Here is an 18,312-nt window from a genome sequence, read left to right on the forward strand (position 1 = left end):
GGATTGATTCAGTGACTGGGATAATTGGGATGGGAGTGTAAGAGACAGTGCGATTGGCACAGGACAGAGCGGAGTTTAGGGCTGTTGTGACCAAGGAATCCTGCCCAGGAGACCCCTTAATAAAGTTGTTTTAGCTTTCAAAAAAAAAAACAAAAACTAGGTGGGCTTATACCCTGTCCCACTGACCGAAGGATTCCCTTCAGGTCCCTGAAGACAGCTTCAGATCTGACCTTGATCCTGCAGCTTCAGATCTGACCTTGATCCTGTAGCCATAAAGATAGATTCTTTTAAACAGATCTCCCGGCCTCCATTAGCCCACAGGGGCTTCACAGCATCATGGCCTGAGTCAGCTCTCAGTCAGCGCCCTGTGAGGCAGACTTGCGTGACCACAGGCAGGCACTCACCCCCCGGAACTCCTCTGTAAAGTGGAGATTCTCATCTCGACCTCAGGGTCACGAGGAGTCAAGTGAGATAATGGACAGAAGAATGTTGTGCAGACTATCAATCCAGGTGGAAGGTGGGTCCTTGTTGACGAGCAAGCTCAGAAGCCACAGACAAACAGATGGGTCAGGCTCTCAACCAAAATGACCAATAATTTCAGGATTAGGAGGCAGCTATTTGGATCCTGAAATCAGTGCTTTTATGGTTCTACCTTAAACCGTCAATTAAGTAATGAATATACTCTCCTTATCAAAATTTGTTTTTAGAAAAATTTTTTTTATTTCCATTCATTCATTGTTGCATTTTTCTCCTTTCCCAACCCCCGCCCCAGTACACTCCCCTCTTGGAAAAGTAAAAGAAAAATTCTTTCATTGTTTTACAATCCCTCCCCGCAGGTCCACTCTGCTATGCAGCCTTTGTTCTGGACTCCTGTCACGACAATAATACCTAATCACATATCCCTTTTAAACAGTTTTCTTCCTCATCTGTTTCAATGCAGTATACATTATTGAAACCATCTTTCTCAGTCTCTCCCCAGCCCTGATGTCAGTCTTGTTTTACAACAGTGGCAGCATGCAGTATTTGTCCTTTTGTGACTGAGATAGTTCACTCAGCGTAATGTCCTCCAGCGTCACCCATTTTGAATAATATTGCATGAGTTCCTTGTTTTTCTTTTTTTTTTTTTTTTTGCTCAGACAGGCGTAGCCCCGGGAAGAACCCGGGGCCGCAAGTGTGTTCAAAGTGTCGATGATCAATGTGTCCTGCAATTCACATTAATTCTCGCAGCTAGCTGCGTTCTTCATCGACGCACGAGCCGAGTGATCCACCGCTAAGAGTCATAAGAGGAGTTCCTTGTTTTTCAATGCAGCGTAGTATTTCATTGTGCGAATATACCACAGCTTCTCTATCCATTTATTTGTTGATGGGCACTTAAGTTGTTTCCAACTCCTTGCTATTGTAAACAAAGCTGCGATGAACATGGGTGTGCATATATCTGCTTGGATGTCGGTTATGGTCTCTTGGGGTATAGTCCCAGTAGTGGAATTGCTGGGTCAAATGGTATTTCTATTTGTAACTTTTTGAGAAAGCGCCACACCACCTTACACAGTGGTTGCACCATTTTACACTTCAACCAACAGTGAATAAGGGTTCCAGTTTCTCCACAACCTCGCCAGCATTTGTTCCTTGCTGTTCTGTTAAATTTTCGTATTCTGACTGGCGTAAGATGGTATCTCAGAGTTGTTTTGATTTGCATCTCTCTTAGAGCTAGGGATTTTGAACATTTCTTCATGTGTGTGTTAGCCATCTGAATGCCTTCTTCAGTGAAGTCAAATTTTTTTTTTAATAACATAAATCTAAATGTCCTGCTTGACTGTTTCCCTACACTGGGGCCCTTTTTTTAGAGAGCTTGTTTACTTGAAATGTATCCTTCCACATCTTGGTATATTTACATCTTGGCAAGAATTCTACTAATATTGACCGAGCACCTGCAGGCTGGGGCTCCCAGGGACAGAGGGGTGAACCAGACAAGGGCCTGCTCTCCCTCCCCGGGAACAAGCATTGAGTGAGGTAATGAGTGAGCAAGCCAACCAACAAGGTAGTTTCAGATGGTGAGAGGGGCTAAGACGAAAACAAAACACTGTGATAGAGAATGCTGGGGCCAGTCAGGCCAGCCCAAGGCCACATTGGAGCTGAATAACAAGGCAGAGCCAAATCGAAGATCTTGGAGTTTATGATTTTTTTATTATTAATTTTAATGAAAATTTACAGAGACTTTGGATTTCCATTTATTGTTACACTTTTCCCCCTGTCCACCCCTCCTCCCCCAGTTCAGTCTTCTCTTTGAAAAGAAAAATTCTTTCTTTGTGAAGTTTACTATTTTCAAGTAAAACAAGGTACACAAAACAGGGGTAGCTGTGGTCCCCGAGGGGCCAAGGAGAAGACTGAGCAGGACTTAGAAACCATTGTAGATTCATAGTTCATTGTCTATTCAGCAGGAAGTTATCTGGGGCCTTATAGGAGTGGTACAATCCTTTACTAAATGTTCTTTTGGGCAAATGGACTGTGGAGCAACAAGAACGGATGCCTGGACCCAGTCTTGTATGGGACGGAGGGCGTCCTACATGTCACTCACTGCTGAAGTCATTCCTCAAAGAGAGAGAATACGGGCCTGGCCCTGGGTGGGGCAGCGCGCAGGGCAGTGAAGAGCCGGACACCTGTTGTGGGTGGAGAACCAGCAGGCCCGGATGGCAGGAATGAATCAGGGTCAAGATGCTCCAAGGCTTTGCGCTTCAACAACGAGTTGGCCAATGGGGCCATTGAGAAAGAGAAGAGGCATGAGGCACAGGTCTGTGAGATGGAGAAATGACTCCTGTATTGAGCCTCTGCATGGCGTCAGGTGCAGATATGAGGAGAGGCAGCTCCTGGCCTCAGGTGGCTCCTGGTCCACGGTGTGGGCTCTCCACGTCTCACCTCCTTCAACATAAGTGACAGGGGAGGTTCCACAGCCTCTGGTGATACCTGGGACTGCTAGCTGAGCTGCGTTTCCATCGTGGGCACTGCCTTCTGCACTTCTCTCCACCTGGACCCCCAAAGGAAGGCTGAGAGGCTGTTCAGGTGGAGTCCTTTCTGATTTACAGCAAGATAAAGCAATCACGCACTCCTGCGTTTTAACAAGATCATTTGGCCCCATAATAATTAACACACCTCACAGCTGCTGACTGGGCAGAGCCTAGCAGTAAAGTGCTGGCTGGTCTGACGTGCTGGCTGGTCTGATGAGGGAGACAGGTCCCAGCAGAGAAGTGCTGGCTGGTCGGACACAGGAGGGAGGTCCCTAGGTAATCCTCATTGAACAGAGCATGAAGCAAGGAAGCACAGGAGTCCGGAGAAGACCCCTGAGTATTCTGGGGTCAGGCTGTGGTGTCTTCCGCTCACACTCTCCCTAAACACTCTTTGCAGGAGGGTCTTGAAGAAGATGCAACGATGGGAGAGTGGGGGGAAAAAATCTATTGTGGTGTATAAATACGTGAACAAATGACCAGGAAGGACACTTAGGAAGAGCAATGATGTCAGTTTGAGGACTAAGGTGTGCCTGATTTAGGCCATGTTCTTTTCATTCACTTTCTATGCATCTTGAAAGCTGGACAGTGAATAATGACAGGAGAATTGATCCCTTTGAGCTGTGGCATTGGGCAAGAGGGCTGACTATCCCATGGACTGCCAAAGGAACAAACAGAAGGTCCAGCCAGAGTGCTCCTTGGAGACAAAGATGATAAAGCTTCGTGTCACATACGTTGGCCATGTTGCCAAGAGAGGTTAGTCTTTGGAAAGGGAATCATGCTTGAACGGCGAAGGAGAGGAAGCCCCTCAACCAGGTGGGTTGACACAGTGACCATGGCAAAGTGTGTCAGAGATTGTGAGGTTGGCACAGGATGGGACAGGGTTCTGTTCTTTGTTCAGAGTCTCTGAGTTGCATTTGACTTGATGGCACCCAACAACAACACACTTATGTTCCAGTTAGCAGAAAAGGACATCGTATTTAGAAGTAGGGAATGGACACTGAGGGTGACCTTCTACTAGAAGGACCGACACCAGAACCACAAGGATGGGCTCAAATAAACGAGTGACCGTGGTGACGGTGCAGGTCACGGCAATGCCAATGCTCTGCTCTCCTGCACCCGAGGCTGCCATGAGGAGGCGCAGATTGAACGGCAAATTAACAACAGTGTGAGCGCCACTGAATCCAACACCCAGGTCTCAGGGCAAGCTTTGGAAAGATAAACGGAGAGGACTCAGTGGGGGACCTGGAATCAGCCTAGGAAAAATGCCATCATATTGGTGATGCCACATTTCAGGGCATCTGGCCTTTGTCTCTGTCTGCCCAGCTCTGCACCTGGTTAGAGGCCGTGTGTGTGTGTGTTCCTAGTTGGATGAAGAGATGCTTGGATAGCTCTGTTCACCCAGCACCCACTCTCTTTGCCACCAGCCTGCTGGAAGAGCTTGGACAAGGACGGATCCCTATCCCCCCAAGATACCTTGTCAACATCCGTGAGTTTGAATGTGTCCCCATTGTCTGATGCAGCAAGCTTCTAGCAATCTACACTCTGAAGTCCTGCCCAGATGCCCCAATGTGTGCAAAGATGTTGACTGTTCACTCGTGGAAGGCTCTGGGAAGATTCTAGATGTTCATTTGAAGGAGTCTGGAGAAGCCAATTACAACCCAGCCAGAGAACAGAAAGGTGTACTGCTGTTTAAAACCAGTGTTGTACAAGTAAATCCTCAAAAGTTGTGAAAACAGCCGTTGCAGAACAGACATAAGGAGATGACCTCTTGTCCGACAAAAATGGAGTATTCATACTGGGTGTGCTTGTACTTACATAATGCATTTTAAATGTCAGAAAGGATGCCCACCCGAATGCCTGAGTCCAGAGGGCACAGTAGACTTGCTTTTCACAGCCAGTTATTGTTTAACTTTTTAACAACTTGAGAGGTGGGTTTTGGTGTTTTGGTTTTTTTTTATTTTATTTTTTTTGTGTGCGTGTACCGTCAAATCAGATCTGACTGGTACAGGAGGAGATTGTCCCTCCTTCCCTGGCAGAGCATCTGGTGGATTCGAACCGTTCGCCTCTGGGATTGTAGTTGCAGCTCCTTGCCACTAGGCCGTTTGCCTCTGGGATTGTAGTTGCAGCTCCTTGCCACTAGGCCACCAGAGCTCCCCGGTTTGTTTTTTTTTTAATGGAAGCTTTATTGAGGATTGAGGTTTCTTGGAATCCCACAGTATTTATTCGTTGAAAACGTCCCATTTAGTGGTTTTGAGTGTATTCACAGAGTTGAGCAATCATCACCACTATCTAATTTTAGGATCTTATCACTACCCCAAAAAGAAACCTCATCCCCATTAGCAGTCATCTGTCATCCCTGCCCCCACTCCCAGTCCCTGGTAACCACCAATTTGCCCTGTCTCTGTAGATGTTGCCTGTTCTGGACATTTCATACAAACGGTACAAACGTGGCCTTTTGTGACTCGCTTCTTTCACTCCAGAGAGTCACCAAGTAGCACTTATAGGATGAAGAACAAAAACAGTGGCCGTCAAGTCCATTCCCACTCGCAGCGACCCCTTAAGGCAGCTGTGACCACTACAACATAGATTGCCAGGCCTTTCTTCCACAGCTTTCCTGGGCTGACTCCAATCTTGGTGTGAGTGGTCCAGAACTTACCTTTTATACAATTAAATGGAATAAAATGGAAGAGTGGGGCCCAGTGAACAGAGCTACACCCCCCCACACACACACACACACTTCAAACCACCAACAGCACACAGTCCAGAGTCACCATGCTGGGTGTTTTGAACTCCAGGATCACTGTTTTCTAAACTTCTGACTGCTGGATTCCAGGACGTTACCCATTTCATGGCCATGTTGGAGGAGGGCTGACAATGTGTTCTGAGAATCTAACCACTGTGCTTTTCCACCCCGGCTGCACCCCAGGAATCAAGCTGAGGTCCTTGGCTTGAAGCCACCCCCCCCCCAAGAGGGCAGCCTGGCACAACTGTGGACAATAGGAGCATTGTGGGCCTTAGAGCAGGGCCTGGGGAGGTTCTGGAGGTGGGAAGGGCAGCTGCTTCACCTCTCTGCTCCATCCTCAGCCCAGCTGAGCCAGGGGCACGCCCTCAGCATGCCAGGACAGGGCTCTGGGCGCCAGCTAGCTGCCCGCATGAGGCCTGGGTCCCCTGGAATCCCAGCTATGCCTGAGGATGGGCGGCTGTCCTTGTTGCCCCCCACGTACACATTCCAGAAAATCTGCCTGAGACTTAGGACAGTGGGCCTGCCTGCATCTGTCCCCCCAACACAGAACTACCACCCAATAATCCCTCTGGAACACAGAAGACCAAGAGCGGCTATAACCGAGGAGGTGCTCTCCGAGCTAAGGCGTTCCTGGGTGGCTCAACCAGCTACATTCTTGATTGCTAACGTAAAGGCTGGTGGTTCGAAACCACCCAATGTTATCTTGAAACAAGTCCTGATGCTCAGCTTCTGAGAAGTCATACCCTTGAAACCCGTATGGAAAGCAACTCTGTGCACTTGGGGAGTCAACTTGACCGCAACTGTATCATTGTTATTCTGAGCTGGAAGATACTTAATCTTTGATAACTCAGGAGGGGAGGCAGCTCAAAGCAGTCACTGAAATGTCCAATCTGCCACAATCCTTGAGAAACAGTAAGGCTCTCTGAGTGTTCTGAGGCAGGAAGTCAGAGGCAGTGATGGGGGCAGGCTCTGAACCCAGCCCCCCCAGTCTCTCTGTGCTTTAGTCAGCTCACAGAAGTCTCAGCCTGTCCCTCCAGGCTGCCCTTGCTCCCAGCTGGCCACCCTGAAATGCCTGCTGCTGGTGTTCCAAATTCTGCACAGGCTTCCATGCCCTATTCAGACGTCACCTCCTCCCTGAAGCTTTCCCTGATGACCCCAGTGGGAGCCAGGCCTCTCCGTCCCACAATTCCAGTTTTTCCACAGAAACGCACTTCTAGTATCGGGATTTATCTCAGAAACTAATACATGTTTTCCTCTTGGAGGGACTGTTGGGATGTGCAGGTACATAATCACAATAAATGGTTCCCAGACACAAGGTAGGGAATAGTGTGGAGAGATGGGCTGAGTGCAGGGTACCAGGAAGAGCCTCTCACTTTCTGCCCAGGAACTGAGAGTTTATCCTTGAAGGCTGCCTGCAAGAGGTGTCATTAGAACTGCTTACCTTATGTGGTATTTATTTGTATATATGGTGCGCTTGATCTTTGCAATTACGTGCTATGCATCAGAGAGTTGGACAGTGACTAGGGTTGATAGAGAATTGATGCCTTTGAGCTGTGGTGCTGGAGAAGAGTGTTGAATATACCATGAACTGCTAGGAGAACAAACAGGTTTGTCCTGGAGAGGGTGAAGCCAGAATGTTCCCTAGAGTCAAGGATTCTGAAGCTTTGTCTGACATATTTTGGGCATGTTGCAAGGAGGGACTGGTCCTTGGAGAGGGACATCATATTTGGCAGAGTGGAGGGGCGGTGAAGGAGGAAGACCTTTGATGAGATGGATCGATTCTGTGACTAGAGAAGTGGGAATAAGTGCGTTTGAGATGGCTAGGTTGGCACAGGATAGAAGAGCGTATAGAGCTCTTGTACATAGGGTCACTATGAGTCGCAAGTGACTTGATGGCACATAACAACTACAACAACATACTTTTATTTCCCTGAGGGACCAGGCAATTCCTAGTAATATTTGTAACTAGCTAACCCTTTCGGGAGCTCAGGTGGCCTAGTGGTAAGGAGCTGTGCTGCCAAACTAAAGGCATGTGGCTTGAATCCACCAGTTACTTTGGAGGAGAAAGATGGGGACTCTCTCCTCTCGTGCAATTTACTGCCTCTGAAAACATGCTGGAGGGTCAGCTGAGTTGGCCCTGACTAGACGGCAAGTAACACGCATCTAACCCTTTGGCACCAGCCATATGCACCATTGCCTGTCTTCAGAAGAATCAGTACCTTTGAAGCGAAGTGCTGGCAAAGAATACAGAATCTACAACAGGAAGAACAGACCTGGCTTGGACGAAGTGAGGCCTGAACACTCCTCAGAGCCGACGATGGTGAGAGTTCATCTCATCTACTTTGAGCATGTCATCAGAAGTGGCCAGTCACTGGATGGGAGCAGCATCATGCTTGGGAGATGGTCAGCAAAAAAAGGAAAACTCTCAATGAGATGGGCTGACACAGTGGACCCAGCAACGGCCTCCGGCACAGCTGACTCAAGATGCAGCAGGGCCGGGCAGGGTTCTGGTCCGTGGTACAGACCGCCCGCCACTGAGTTGGAATCCCTCAATGGCGCCTAACCAGTCATATGCTAGACTTGTGTGTGTGTGTGTGTGTGTGTGTGTGTGTTGTGCTGCTCACAGGCCTTAACTACCTCACCGATCCCTTACAACCATCCTATGTGCTAAGTTACAACTCATAGTGACTGAACAACAGAGCTGCACCCTGCCCTCTCGTGTCATCATCTGACACACACAAGCCCCCTGAAGCAGTCACTGTGCTAATGTATCTGGTTAAAGGCCTTCTTCTCTTTTGTTGACGTCCCTTTCCAAGGAACAGCCTTTCCTAGCAACATGTCCAAGGGATATAAGGTGAAGCTTCACCATCCCCGCCTCCAAGGAGCGCCCTGGCTGCATTTTCTCTAAGACACACGCACGTCTGCTGGCAGTCCACGGGATGTTCAGTGCTCCACTCCAACAGCACAGCTCAAAGGCATCGATTCTTCTGTCATCCTTATTCATTCTCCAGATCTCAGACGCACAGCAAGTGCGTGAAAACACCACAGCCTGTGTCAGGTACATGACAGTCTTCAAACTGACACATCACTGCCTCCTCAGTGCTTTGGAGAGGTCCCTGACTGCGGACTTCCCCAGAGCACTTTGTCTCTTCACCTGACCGCTGGAATCCAGGGTGTTGACTGTGGACCCAAGTGGAATCAGAGAGGCGAGGAATCATTACATTATCCCACTTCTAGACAGGGGGACCCTGAGGTTCTGAGGTTTAACGACCTGTCTGGACAGAGCAGCGGGGCTGTGAAAGGTGCTGCCTGTTCTCCTAGCCCCTCCGGACTTCACTAAGAATATCCTTCACTAGGAAGACCCGTTGCCGGTGTCTGGAGAGCAGAGTATGCCCAGTTCAACACTGTCCACTCACTTGTGCCCGCCTGGAAGCTTGGTTAGGACAAGTCATCCCAGCAGGCCCAGCTCCAGAGACCTTGACCCCACTGTGTCCTGACTTCAAATGTTCAAGGTGAGCCTTGGACAGGAAGCACCCAGGGTCTAGCTGCTCAGGTCAGTCTCCTGGCCTTCTGGGGACTGTTCGCTCACTTCCGCTGGATGTTTCCATGAGGGTAGCTGGGTTAGTCAGGGCCTCACTGTGCAGCTCCTGTTGTTAAGCTTCTCCACTGTGAGAATCCAGGCCACAGGAGACTGGAAGGCCTGGCGTGGGGTGGCCTGTGTCACCAGGCCCCGGCTGACTGCAGTGAAGAGCTGACTCAAAGTTCCAAGTGGCCCAGATCCTCTCAGCGTCCCCTCAGGCTAAGGAGGGAAGAGGGGGGAAATGGTTTCTGAGACTTCCTGACACAGGAAGGTCACTTCTCCTGTGAGGACGAGTCACAGAGAAGGGCTGCCAGGGGTGAGAGATTTAGAGCCAGACAAGGCAGCGGAAAAGGACTGTTTGTGTCTCCCTTACCTGATTGTTCACCCAGAACAGTGAGCGAGACAGCACTTCCTGTCAGAGACAAACAGTTCTTGCCTAAGCCCTGGAGTTGCTTTTTCTTCTAAGCAGAACAGAAATTAGAGAAGACAAGCACGGTCCAAGATAACACCATAAAGCACCGCTGGGTGACTGAGAAATCAGTTGTGTCTTGATCAAGGGCCTGTGGGGGCAGCCGTTTTGTTAAGACGCTGCCAAGTTGACTACTCCTGAGAAACCCTAAGGAGAGCAGATCTGACCCTTGGCCTATCCTGCACCATCCCCACTATCTCTGATGGGCCTGAGCCCACTGTCAGTCACTGAATCCACCTTGTGGAAGGTCTGCTGTTCTCTGATCCTCCATCTTTACAAGCATGATGTGTTTTTTTTTCAAAGACTGGCCCCTTCGAACAACATGTCTCAAGTATGTGATATTAAGATCCATGACCCTCCTAAACAGCAGCCTGCTTGAACGCCGAGATAAATCGTTCTTTCGGCACGCCCTGTGACACAGTGCTCTCTTCCAACACGAGTGAAAGGCACTGATTCTTCAGTCTTCCTATTCACTGTCCAAATTTCACATGCGTAGAAGCAACTGAAGACTCTGGCTTCGGTCAGGTGCACCTTAGTCTTTAAATGAACCTCACTGCTCTTTAGCTCTTTGGCAAGGTCCCTGGAATCAGATTTTCCCAATGCAACACATCTCCTGATTTAAAAAAAAATAATAATTTTTTGTGTGTGTACCATCAAATCAGATCTGATTGGTAGAGGAGGAGATTGTCCCTGCTTCTTCAGCAGAGGATCTGGTGGATTTGAACCTGCTCACCTCTGGGACTGCAGTGCAGCTTCTTGCCACTTGGTCACCAGAGCTCCCCAGATCTGATTTCTTAGCTGTGGCTATCATGGGTGCTGATTGTGGATCCAAGTAAAATGAAAATAGTTGACAACTACAATCTTATCATTTATCACAATGTTGCCGCCTCCTGATCTAGAGGTGAGGATTTTTTCTGCATGGGGAGATGGGATCCACATTGAAGGCTGTAGTCTTTGATCTCCTGCAGCAAATATAAGTCCTCTTCATTTTCAGCAAGTAAAGCTGTACCATGTCTTTACATAGGTTTGTCGACAGGTCTTCCTCCAAACCTGCTGCCATTTTTTTTATATTTTGGATTTCCATTTATTCATTGTTGCACTTTTCTTCCTGCCCAGTCCCCCTCCTCATTTGCCATGTTTTTCTTAATATAGTTCAGCTTCTGAACTATGTGTGCAGCATCCAGGGTGAAGTTATGCACAGATGTAACCCTGATGCACACCTTTCCCGACTTTAAACCATGCTGCGGGGCAGAACTAGTTTCTCTATTTGGTCGACAAGGAAGCAGAGACTCAGGAAGTGTCTCTGTGGCAGTTCCAGGACTTGATCTGAGGTCACCAGCCAAGACCAGCGAATGCAGGCTACCTCCTAGGTGCTGCTGCCCAAGAGGGAGGAGACTTGACCTTGATTGAGCAGCTGGATGTGGGAAGGGTGGGGCCACCAATGAGGAAAAGGGAGGTTTTCAGGGTCAGGTCTGACAGGAATGTGGAGCCAGAGGAACCAGGACAAGCCACCTTTGGGAAACGGCCAGGAGATGACTGTTCTGGCTTTGGGTCTTCACACTGGCCCACCCCATGTCCCCAGCGGCCTCTTCCCAACATCCTTCCCAGGAGCCTCACCTTGTCTGTGGGAGAGGCCTGGACGGTCACTTTCGGAGGCCGCCATGGGTTATTGCTCTCATTTGTTCACCCTGGGCTTCCAGGCCATGATTTCAAGCGTCATTTTTTCCTAACTCACTTGCCATGGAGTGGCCACCGACTCAAGGTAGCCCCAGGAGATGGCCAGGCCTTTCTTCCGAGGCATCTCTGGGTGGACAGCCTTCTGGTTAGCAGTGGAGTGTGCCTAACTCCCCCTCAGCCTCATCATTCCATCTGACCCGCCCTCATGCAACCCCTCACGCAGTCAGGGCGACTCTGCTCCTCAGGGCGGGCCGCAGCCTCATTTCCAACTGCACAGGTTCCCAGCCCAGTCAGATCGTAGCACGTTGTACAGTCCTGTCTGAGGGCACCTTCCAAACGTCTGGAATCTGCCCCCCTCCCCTGCACCAGCTGCTGTCACGCCAAGGCCCAGCTCTGCACTGCGCAGTCTTTGTGAGGGGTCCTCTTCTCCACGTAGGACCTCTGCAGGCCCCTAGAGGGAGAGAGGGGAGGAGGAAGTGAAGGAGTAACGAATGGAGAAGGCACCCGGTGAATTCCGGAAGCCTGCGGGTTCTAGATCTGCCCCAAAGGAGCCATACTGCTTCACTGTTCTGCTTCTCCAGTCTCAGTGCTGCCCACGGCCTGCCCAGCCAACAGTGGTCACTTATACACCAAGGCCTGGAACCGTGCTAAGTTGCTGTGAGGTATCACTGAGTCAACCATGAGCGAACACATCTCAAGGCTGTGCTATCTCAAGTCCATGGTCAGTCACAGTCACTGTCAATGCACCTCATGAAGGCTCTTCTCTTTCTCAGCATGATGTCCTTCCAAGAAATACCCTTCTGAGAACATGACAAAGTTTACCCAACAGAATAATTCAGAGGCAGATGCGATTATCTCATTTTATAGATGAAGAAAGTGAGGATTGAGGAATAATGTGGCCCAGTCACAGAGCTAGAAGACCCAGAATTCAAACCCAGGTCTGAACAAGCCCACGCAGACTCCGCTGCCTCGCCTCCTCCTGTGGTGTAGGAAATGCTGGTAACTGGTGCCACCCAGCTCTCCTGTTCCTGGAAAACAAGACCTCTGTGCCCTCTGTGCCCGGCAGGATTACGGACCTGCTTCCTCCATTCTGGACAAGCTGGAATAAAAATCGAGCTGGCCGCAGCTGCTCAATGCCCCGCATTCCTCGGGCGGTGCCAGGCGGAGTTCAGCTGTGCCTGCCCCTCTCACAAGGCTGCCGGCTGCCCAGTGCCGTCGCTGGGCCTGGGCCAAGTCACTGTGAGATGGCCCTGGGCCAGATCTCACACACTGGGCCTGTGTGATCTTGAGCTCCTGAAACGGGCTGGCTCCTGGCAATGTAAGAACGGGGCTGAGAGGCTGGGACACAGCACTCTGCCCCGACACAATTCTGACGATGGACAAACGAGACTTAGGGCACGAAATGAACTAAGGGATTCTGACCTTGACTTTTAAAAGTTAGCCATGGTGGGGAGGGGTGGGAAGGGAGAAAAGTGCAACAATGAATGAATGGAAATCCTCAGTCTCTGTAAACTTTCATTAAAATTAATAATAATTAAAAAAAAATTAAAAAAGCCATGAGGTTGGGGAGGATGTGAATTCCTAAGCCACCCACCAAACTTCAGGACGAGTGGAGGATACCAGTTGGGAGATGAAGGTGCTGACTGTTCTTTAAGGAGGAATCAACACAACCCATCCACTGCCAGACAGAAAAAAGTAGGTGAAGTGGGGAGGGGATTTGTCATGGATGGTGTCTCCCCAAAAATGCGTCAATGTGGCTGGGCCACGATTCCCAGTGCAGGGGAGCGATGTTGTGTGATGAAAATTCTAAGCTCTTTATGATCCCACCATTACCTCAGTTCATGTCATATGCCATGTGGTCTACCCACCAGGTAGCTTTAAGAGGCACAGAATGGGATCCAACAGTCTTAATTACGACAGAGCCCTGATTCGATGAAAGGCGTGTCTCTGAGGTGTGTCACCTTGTCTTGTGAGAGATACAAAGTAAGTAGAGGGGGGCCCTCAGTACCACCATGTAAAGATGACCAGGAGTGTGGAGCATGTCCTCTGAACCGAGGTCCTGGCCCGGGGACAGTCCTGCCCACAGGGGGCTCCAAAACTGAAGATCTCTGAGTGGACAGATCTAGACTGCCTTCCCCTAGGGCGCATACCCTGAATCTGGATCTACAGCCTCTGAAACCGTTAAGAGAATCAATTCATTGAAGCCCCCCTTCCTCCCTCAATACTGCTTGCTCACTCTGCCTCAGACACTCCAGTCTTTGGGTTTTACACACATGCTTCATTTTCCAATCCAGACACCAGCTCGGAGAAGTCAGAGTAAACTAATGACACTGTGGAGACCCGAATCCAAGTGCCAACCCTTCAAGTCAGTGGCTCTTTCTTCATCTCTAAACCCCTTTATGCCAGAAAATGCAAAGGAACTAGACGCTCACAAGGTGCGCAGAAGGCCCGGCTCAAGAACTCTTAACCAAATCCCCCGGATGCAAACACTCCATCTCTTTGGGGCTGACGTGCCTCTGTTTTAGGGGCCACCTACTGCTGTTTCAACTCTTCTCGAAAATCTAGAAAAACATTTCTAAAGAGAAAGGGGAGGAAAAAAATTTGGGGGGAGTGGGCAGTGAGAAAAGTGCAACAGTGAATGAATGGAAATCCAAAGCCTCTGTAAACTCTCATTAAAATCAATTAAAAAGAAGTTTGGGGACCAGAAGGCTTGCCTTTCTCACCTTAATTTGACCTCACACAAGTTACTTACCTACTCAAGCCTCTTTCCTCGTCAGTAAAACCACACCTACTCTCAAAATGAGCTCGGACAGGGCTTGTTCTTGAACACAGACCCCAAAGCTCTAAGACCTTCTGATCTTTGTCGTGTAGGTCTGATGAGGTGACCTTTAGATTCAGTGATGTTTTCAAGTACCAGCATATGTTTGTTTGCTGTGCTTTGTTAAGACTAGCAGCCAGCTCTGATTAAGCCCACAGGGACAGAAGGCTGTTGGGTTCAGAGGTGTGGAAGATGGGACCCCTAAATGTCAGCCACAGCACAGCTGTTTTAGGAAGGGGTGGTCGGGAGAAGTGCCAGGAAGTGGGCATCGCTTCTTGGGACGGCATGTGAGGGTGCTGATGGACAAGCAGGGCTATGAACTCATCCAGGCTACGCACGACACTCCCAAGTTCTGTCAGTGCAGAAGCAGCAGGGTCAAGAGGGAAGCGTTAAAAGGCAACAATAGAAAAAAAAAATAGAAAAAAAATTTTTTTTAAAAAAAAAAAGGCAACAATAGCAAATGTTAGTTTGGAGGCAAGCTCTGACCTTGATCATGTCATTGAATATCCCAAGTCTATTTTCTCATCAGTGAAACAGAAAAGAACACGAGAATTAGAGCAAAGGGTCTAAAAAGTATGGAGAGCCCCTGGTACTGCTCCTGGCCGCCCTCCAGCCCCGATGCCCTCACTAAGAAGCCATGTAAACAACAGGCTGTTTAAGGTTCTGGGAAGGCCCCACCGAGATGGAGAATGGGTTGGAGCCCTGGAAAGCGGCGAGCACTCCGTGATAAATGAATTCACAGGGGTGCTGATAATCATCACAGGGACACCATCACAACACAGGACATTCTGCACTGTTGCACCAGCCACAGACTCTTGCCAGCAATGACACACATCTGGCTCCAAAGAAGGTCCTTTACTGAGAGCTGCTTAAAATATTCCAGTCCTTAATTCAAATAAATTTCATTTCAGCTGACGACTGATTCAGGCAAAGGCTTCTGGGTGCCAAAGCAACGGGGGAGGGCGTGATCCACTCACGGCCGCTGGCCCATCTTCTTCAGGGTTCGATTGAGCTAGATGGGAAGAGAAGCCAGGTCAGCATGCGATTTCCTCACACCTTTCCCTGCAGAACACCAGGACAGACTCGCAGTGCCCCTTAGGAGCCTCTGATGTGGCCAAGTGTCCACAAGGTGGTACCCGCACAGCTGACCTTCTATTTTCCCTTCACCCCCATAGAGTTTACTAATTTTAGAGATGAGGAAAGGGATTCAGAGGGACCTGGCTAGTGATGGTGATCAGTGTAGTCAGTAAGGAACTGGAACCTGAAGTTGGATTTCTTAAATTCCCTTCCACAAAACAGGACCCTGGTTAGAAGACGACTCCAGGCACCCCCACACCCCCAAACGTGATGTGAACAACTCCCAAGTCCAGATAGTGCTGGGGTTGGACCATCAGACAGACAGAGAGCACAGGAGTCAGGTGCACAGAGCACTGCGGAACAGCGACCCCTGCTGGAGGACGCACTGCGCAGGGCCGCAGGGGCCCCCTGGGCCCCACGTCCCTGCCATGCCTGGCCTGACCTATACTCCTCCTACAGCAAGATGGAGAGCGCAGAGCCTGTCAGTGTGCCTGCTGCAACTGGCCAGACCTGTCTCAGAGGAGAGCGGCTGCCAAATGGGAAGGGTGGAGGCGTGGGCCGTGAATCCGCCCATATTAGGAAATGGCAGAGGCAGCGCAGGCCACCCTCAGAGAGACTTTGGAAAGAGATGCTCTTGAGAACGCTGACACAGCAACTCCTCCCCTCAAGCCCTCTCCTCAAACCCCAAGCAGACAGCCAGTCTCGCTCAGAAACTTAAAGGGCCAATTTCAGACTTTCCTGAGAACAGAGTGGAGAAGCAGGAAATTTTACAAGTCCCTAAAGCAGTTTCTGACCTCTGGCCCGGGTCAACACACTGTCCCCTCAGGCCTCTTACCTCCTCAAATTTATGGATCTGACGGATGAAGAAATCCCCGTACCGCCTGGCAACCTTGGTGTCTGCGATGTGGATCATGTCCTGCGGGGCGGGGGAACGGGATCAGAAAGACAGTGAGACCCCAGAGTCAAGACCATCTAATCCACAAAGCTGTCTGCAAGCAGGACACAAAACAATGACGCTGAGATGCTCTTCAGAAGCAAAGGAGAGCGTGGCCACCAAGCCCACCCTACGGAAGGGCACGGCCCCAGAGCAGTCCTCCCTTCGGGGGGGGGGGGGTTTGCACTGTCTTCCTGTTAACTCGCTCTTGTCTAGTCTTTTCCAAAACACAGGAATCTTTCAGAAACATAAAACATTGTTTTATTCTCATTTGATAGGTTTGCACATTAGGTAAATCTTGAATTTTTAACTAAATATATTTCATGACATGTGATTCCTCTTGCAAAAGTTTTAGATAATCTAGGTTAAGGTCCAAGAACTTTCTGAAACTTCTCTTTTTTCCCTTCTGAAACTTCTCTCACTAGACCCTCAAATCAAAGCTTAAGAAAGAAAAAAAAAAAAAGAAATAAAATTCCTCAAAACAAGTCTGAGTTATCATCAGGGTTGGGAGTGGAACTAAGAAAAGAGGGGATAAAAAATGGCACTGGGACAGATGAGGGAGAGAACTGTTTAAAAGGAATATATGATTAGGTATTATCTGCACGACAACAGTCCAGAATAAGAACTGCATAGTAAAGTCGACTGGCGGGGACTGTAAAACAATGAAATTTTTTTTCTTTTTCTTTTCATAGAGAAAAGCAAACTGGGGGGGAGGGGTGGGCAGGGAGGAAAATATGCAACAATGAATGAATGAATCCAAGTTCCTTATAAACTTTCATTAAAAATCTCAATTAAAAAAGGGGTGGAAGATTCCCACAAACAAAAAGGAACCCCCCCCCCACACACACACAAACTTGAACCTGAACAAGCAACACAATAAACCAATCAGAAGCATGCAATCAAATTGTTTTTATGCATGGACTTTAACATATGATTCAACGAGATAAAAACAGATGAACATGAATCATGAATTTCAAGCAGATAAAATAAAAAATTCCTCCCCATATCATCACATTCTATCAACTGAGTCTAACTCAGGTGCACATGACTAATTTGACCTGAATATTACCTCACAAGCAAACCTTCTTTGTAAGAACCTATTGTTAATGCTTCTAAGTGTTTTGTTAAAAATCATCTAGACAGTTGAGACGAGTTAGATGTGGGCAAGAAGCATAGTGGAAAAAACAAACCACCCAGGCTCCAACTCTCAGGTCTTTCCTTGGCTCCTTTTTAAATGAATTTTAATGAAAGTTTACAGAGACTTTGGGTTTCCTTTCATTCACTGTTGCACTTTTCTCTCTGCCCACACCACCCCCAATCCCCACTTTAAAATAGTAAAAGAAAAATTCTTTCATTGTTACACAATCCATTCCCCCAAGTCCACTCTACTATGTCTTTTCTTAAATTTAAGAGCTATGGTTCAAAACAACTGTGAGATATCATCTCACCCCAGTAAGAATAGCAAAATTCAACAGAGCAGCAAACAGCAAATGCTGGTATGGTTGTGGAGAAACTGGAACCCTTATTCACTGTAGGTGGGAGTGTAAAATGGTACAACCACTGTGGAAGACAGATGGTGCTTTCTCAAAAAGTTGGAAAAAGAAATACCATTTGACCCAGCAATTCCACTACTGGGAATATACCTAAAGAAACCGTAACCGCCACCTAAACAGATACATGCACACTCATGTTTATTGCTTCTTTGTTCACAATAGCAAAGAGTTGGAAACAACCCAAGTGACCATCAACAAACGAACAGATAGAGAAGTTCCGGTATATTCACACAATGGAATACTATGCTGCACTGAAAAACAAGGAACTTCACCACAACAAGATAAAGGTAAATAATCCAATAGAAAAATGGGCACAGGAAATGAACAGACACTTCACTGAAGAAGACATTCAGATGGCTAACGAGCACATGAAGAAATGTTCAAAATCCCTAGCTCTAAGAGAGATGCAAATTAAAACAACTATGAGATATCATCTCACCCCAGTCAGAATAGCAAAAT

The 18,312-nt window shown here is 48.5% G+C and overlaps 2 protein-coding genes across 4 annotated transcripts in view; both read right to left on the reverse strand.

The window, feature by feature from the left end:
• Nucleotides 1-3,742, reverse strand: part of MICALL1 (MICAL-like 1) — a 50,981-nt gene extending 47,239 nt beyond the window's left edge. Inside the window, exon 1 of the mRNA XM_006890214.1 lies at nt 3,734-3,742. Within this exon, the coding sequence (XP_006890276.1) occupies nt 3,734-3,742 (9 nt within the window). The remainder of the gene's footprint in view (nt 1-3,733) is intronic.
• Nucleotides 3,743-15,262: 11,520 nt separating this feature from the next.
• Nucleotides 15,263-18,312, reverse strand: part of EIF3L (eukaryotic translation initiation factor 3, subunit L) — a 35,967-nt gene continuing 32,917 nt past the window's right edge. For all 3 annotated transcript variants that reach the window (XM_006890129.1, XM_006890130.1, XM_006890131.1), the window contains 2 exons: nt 16,202-16,282; nt 15,263-15,301 (listed from right to left, as the gene is read on the reverse strand). In XM_006890129.1, the coding sequence (XP_006890191.1) occupies nt 15,263-15,301; nt 16,202-16,282 (120 nt within the window). The remainder of the gene's footprint in view (nt 15,302-16,201; nt 16,283-18,312) is intronic.

This window comes from Elephantulus edwardii, unplaced genomic scaffold (assembly GCF_000299155.1).
Source record: "Elephantulus edwardii isolate Elephantulus edwardi_28Jun2011 unplaced genomic scaffold, EleEdw1.0 scaffold00086, whole genome shotgun sequence".
NCBI classification, from domain to species: domain Eukaryota; kingdom Metazoa; phylum Chordata; class Mammalia; order Macroscelidea; family Macroscelididae; genus Elephantulus; species Elephantulus edwardii.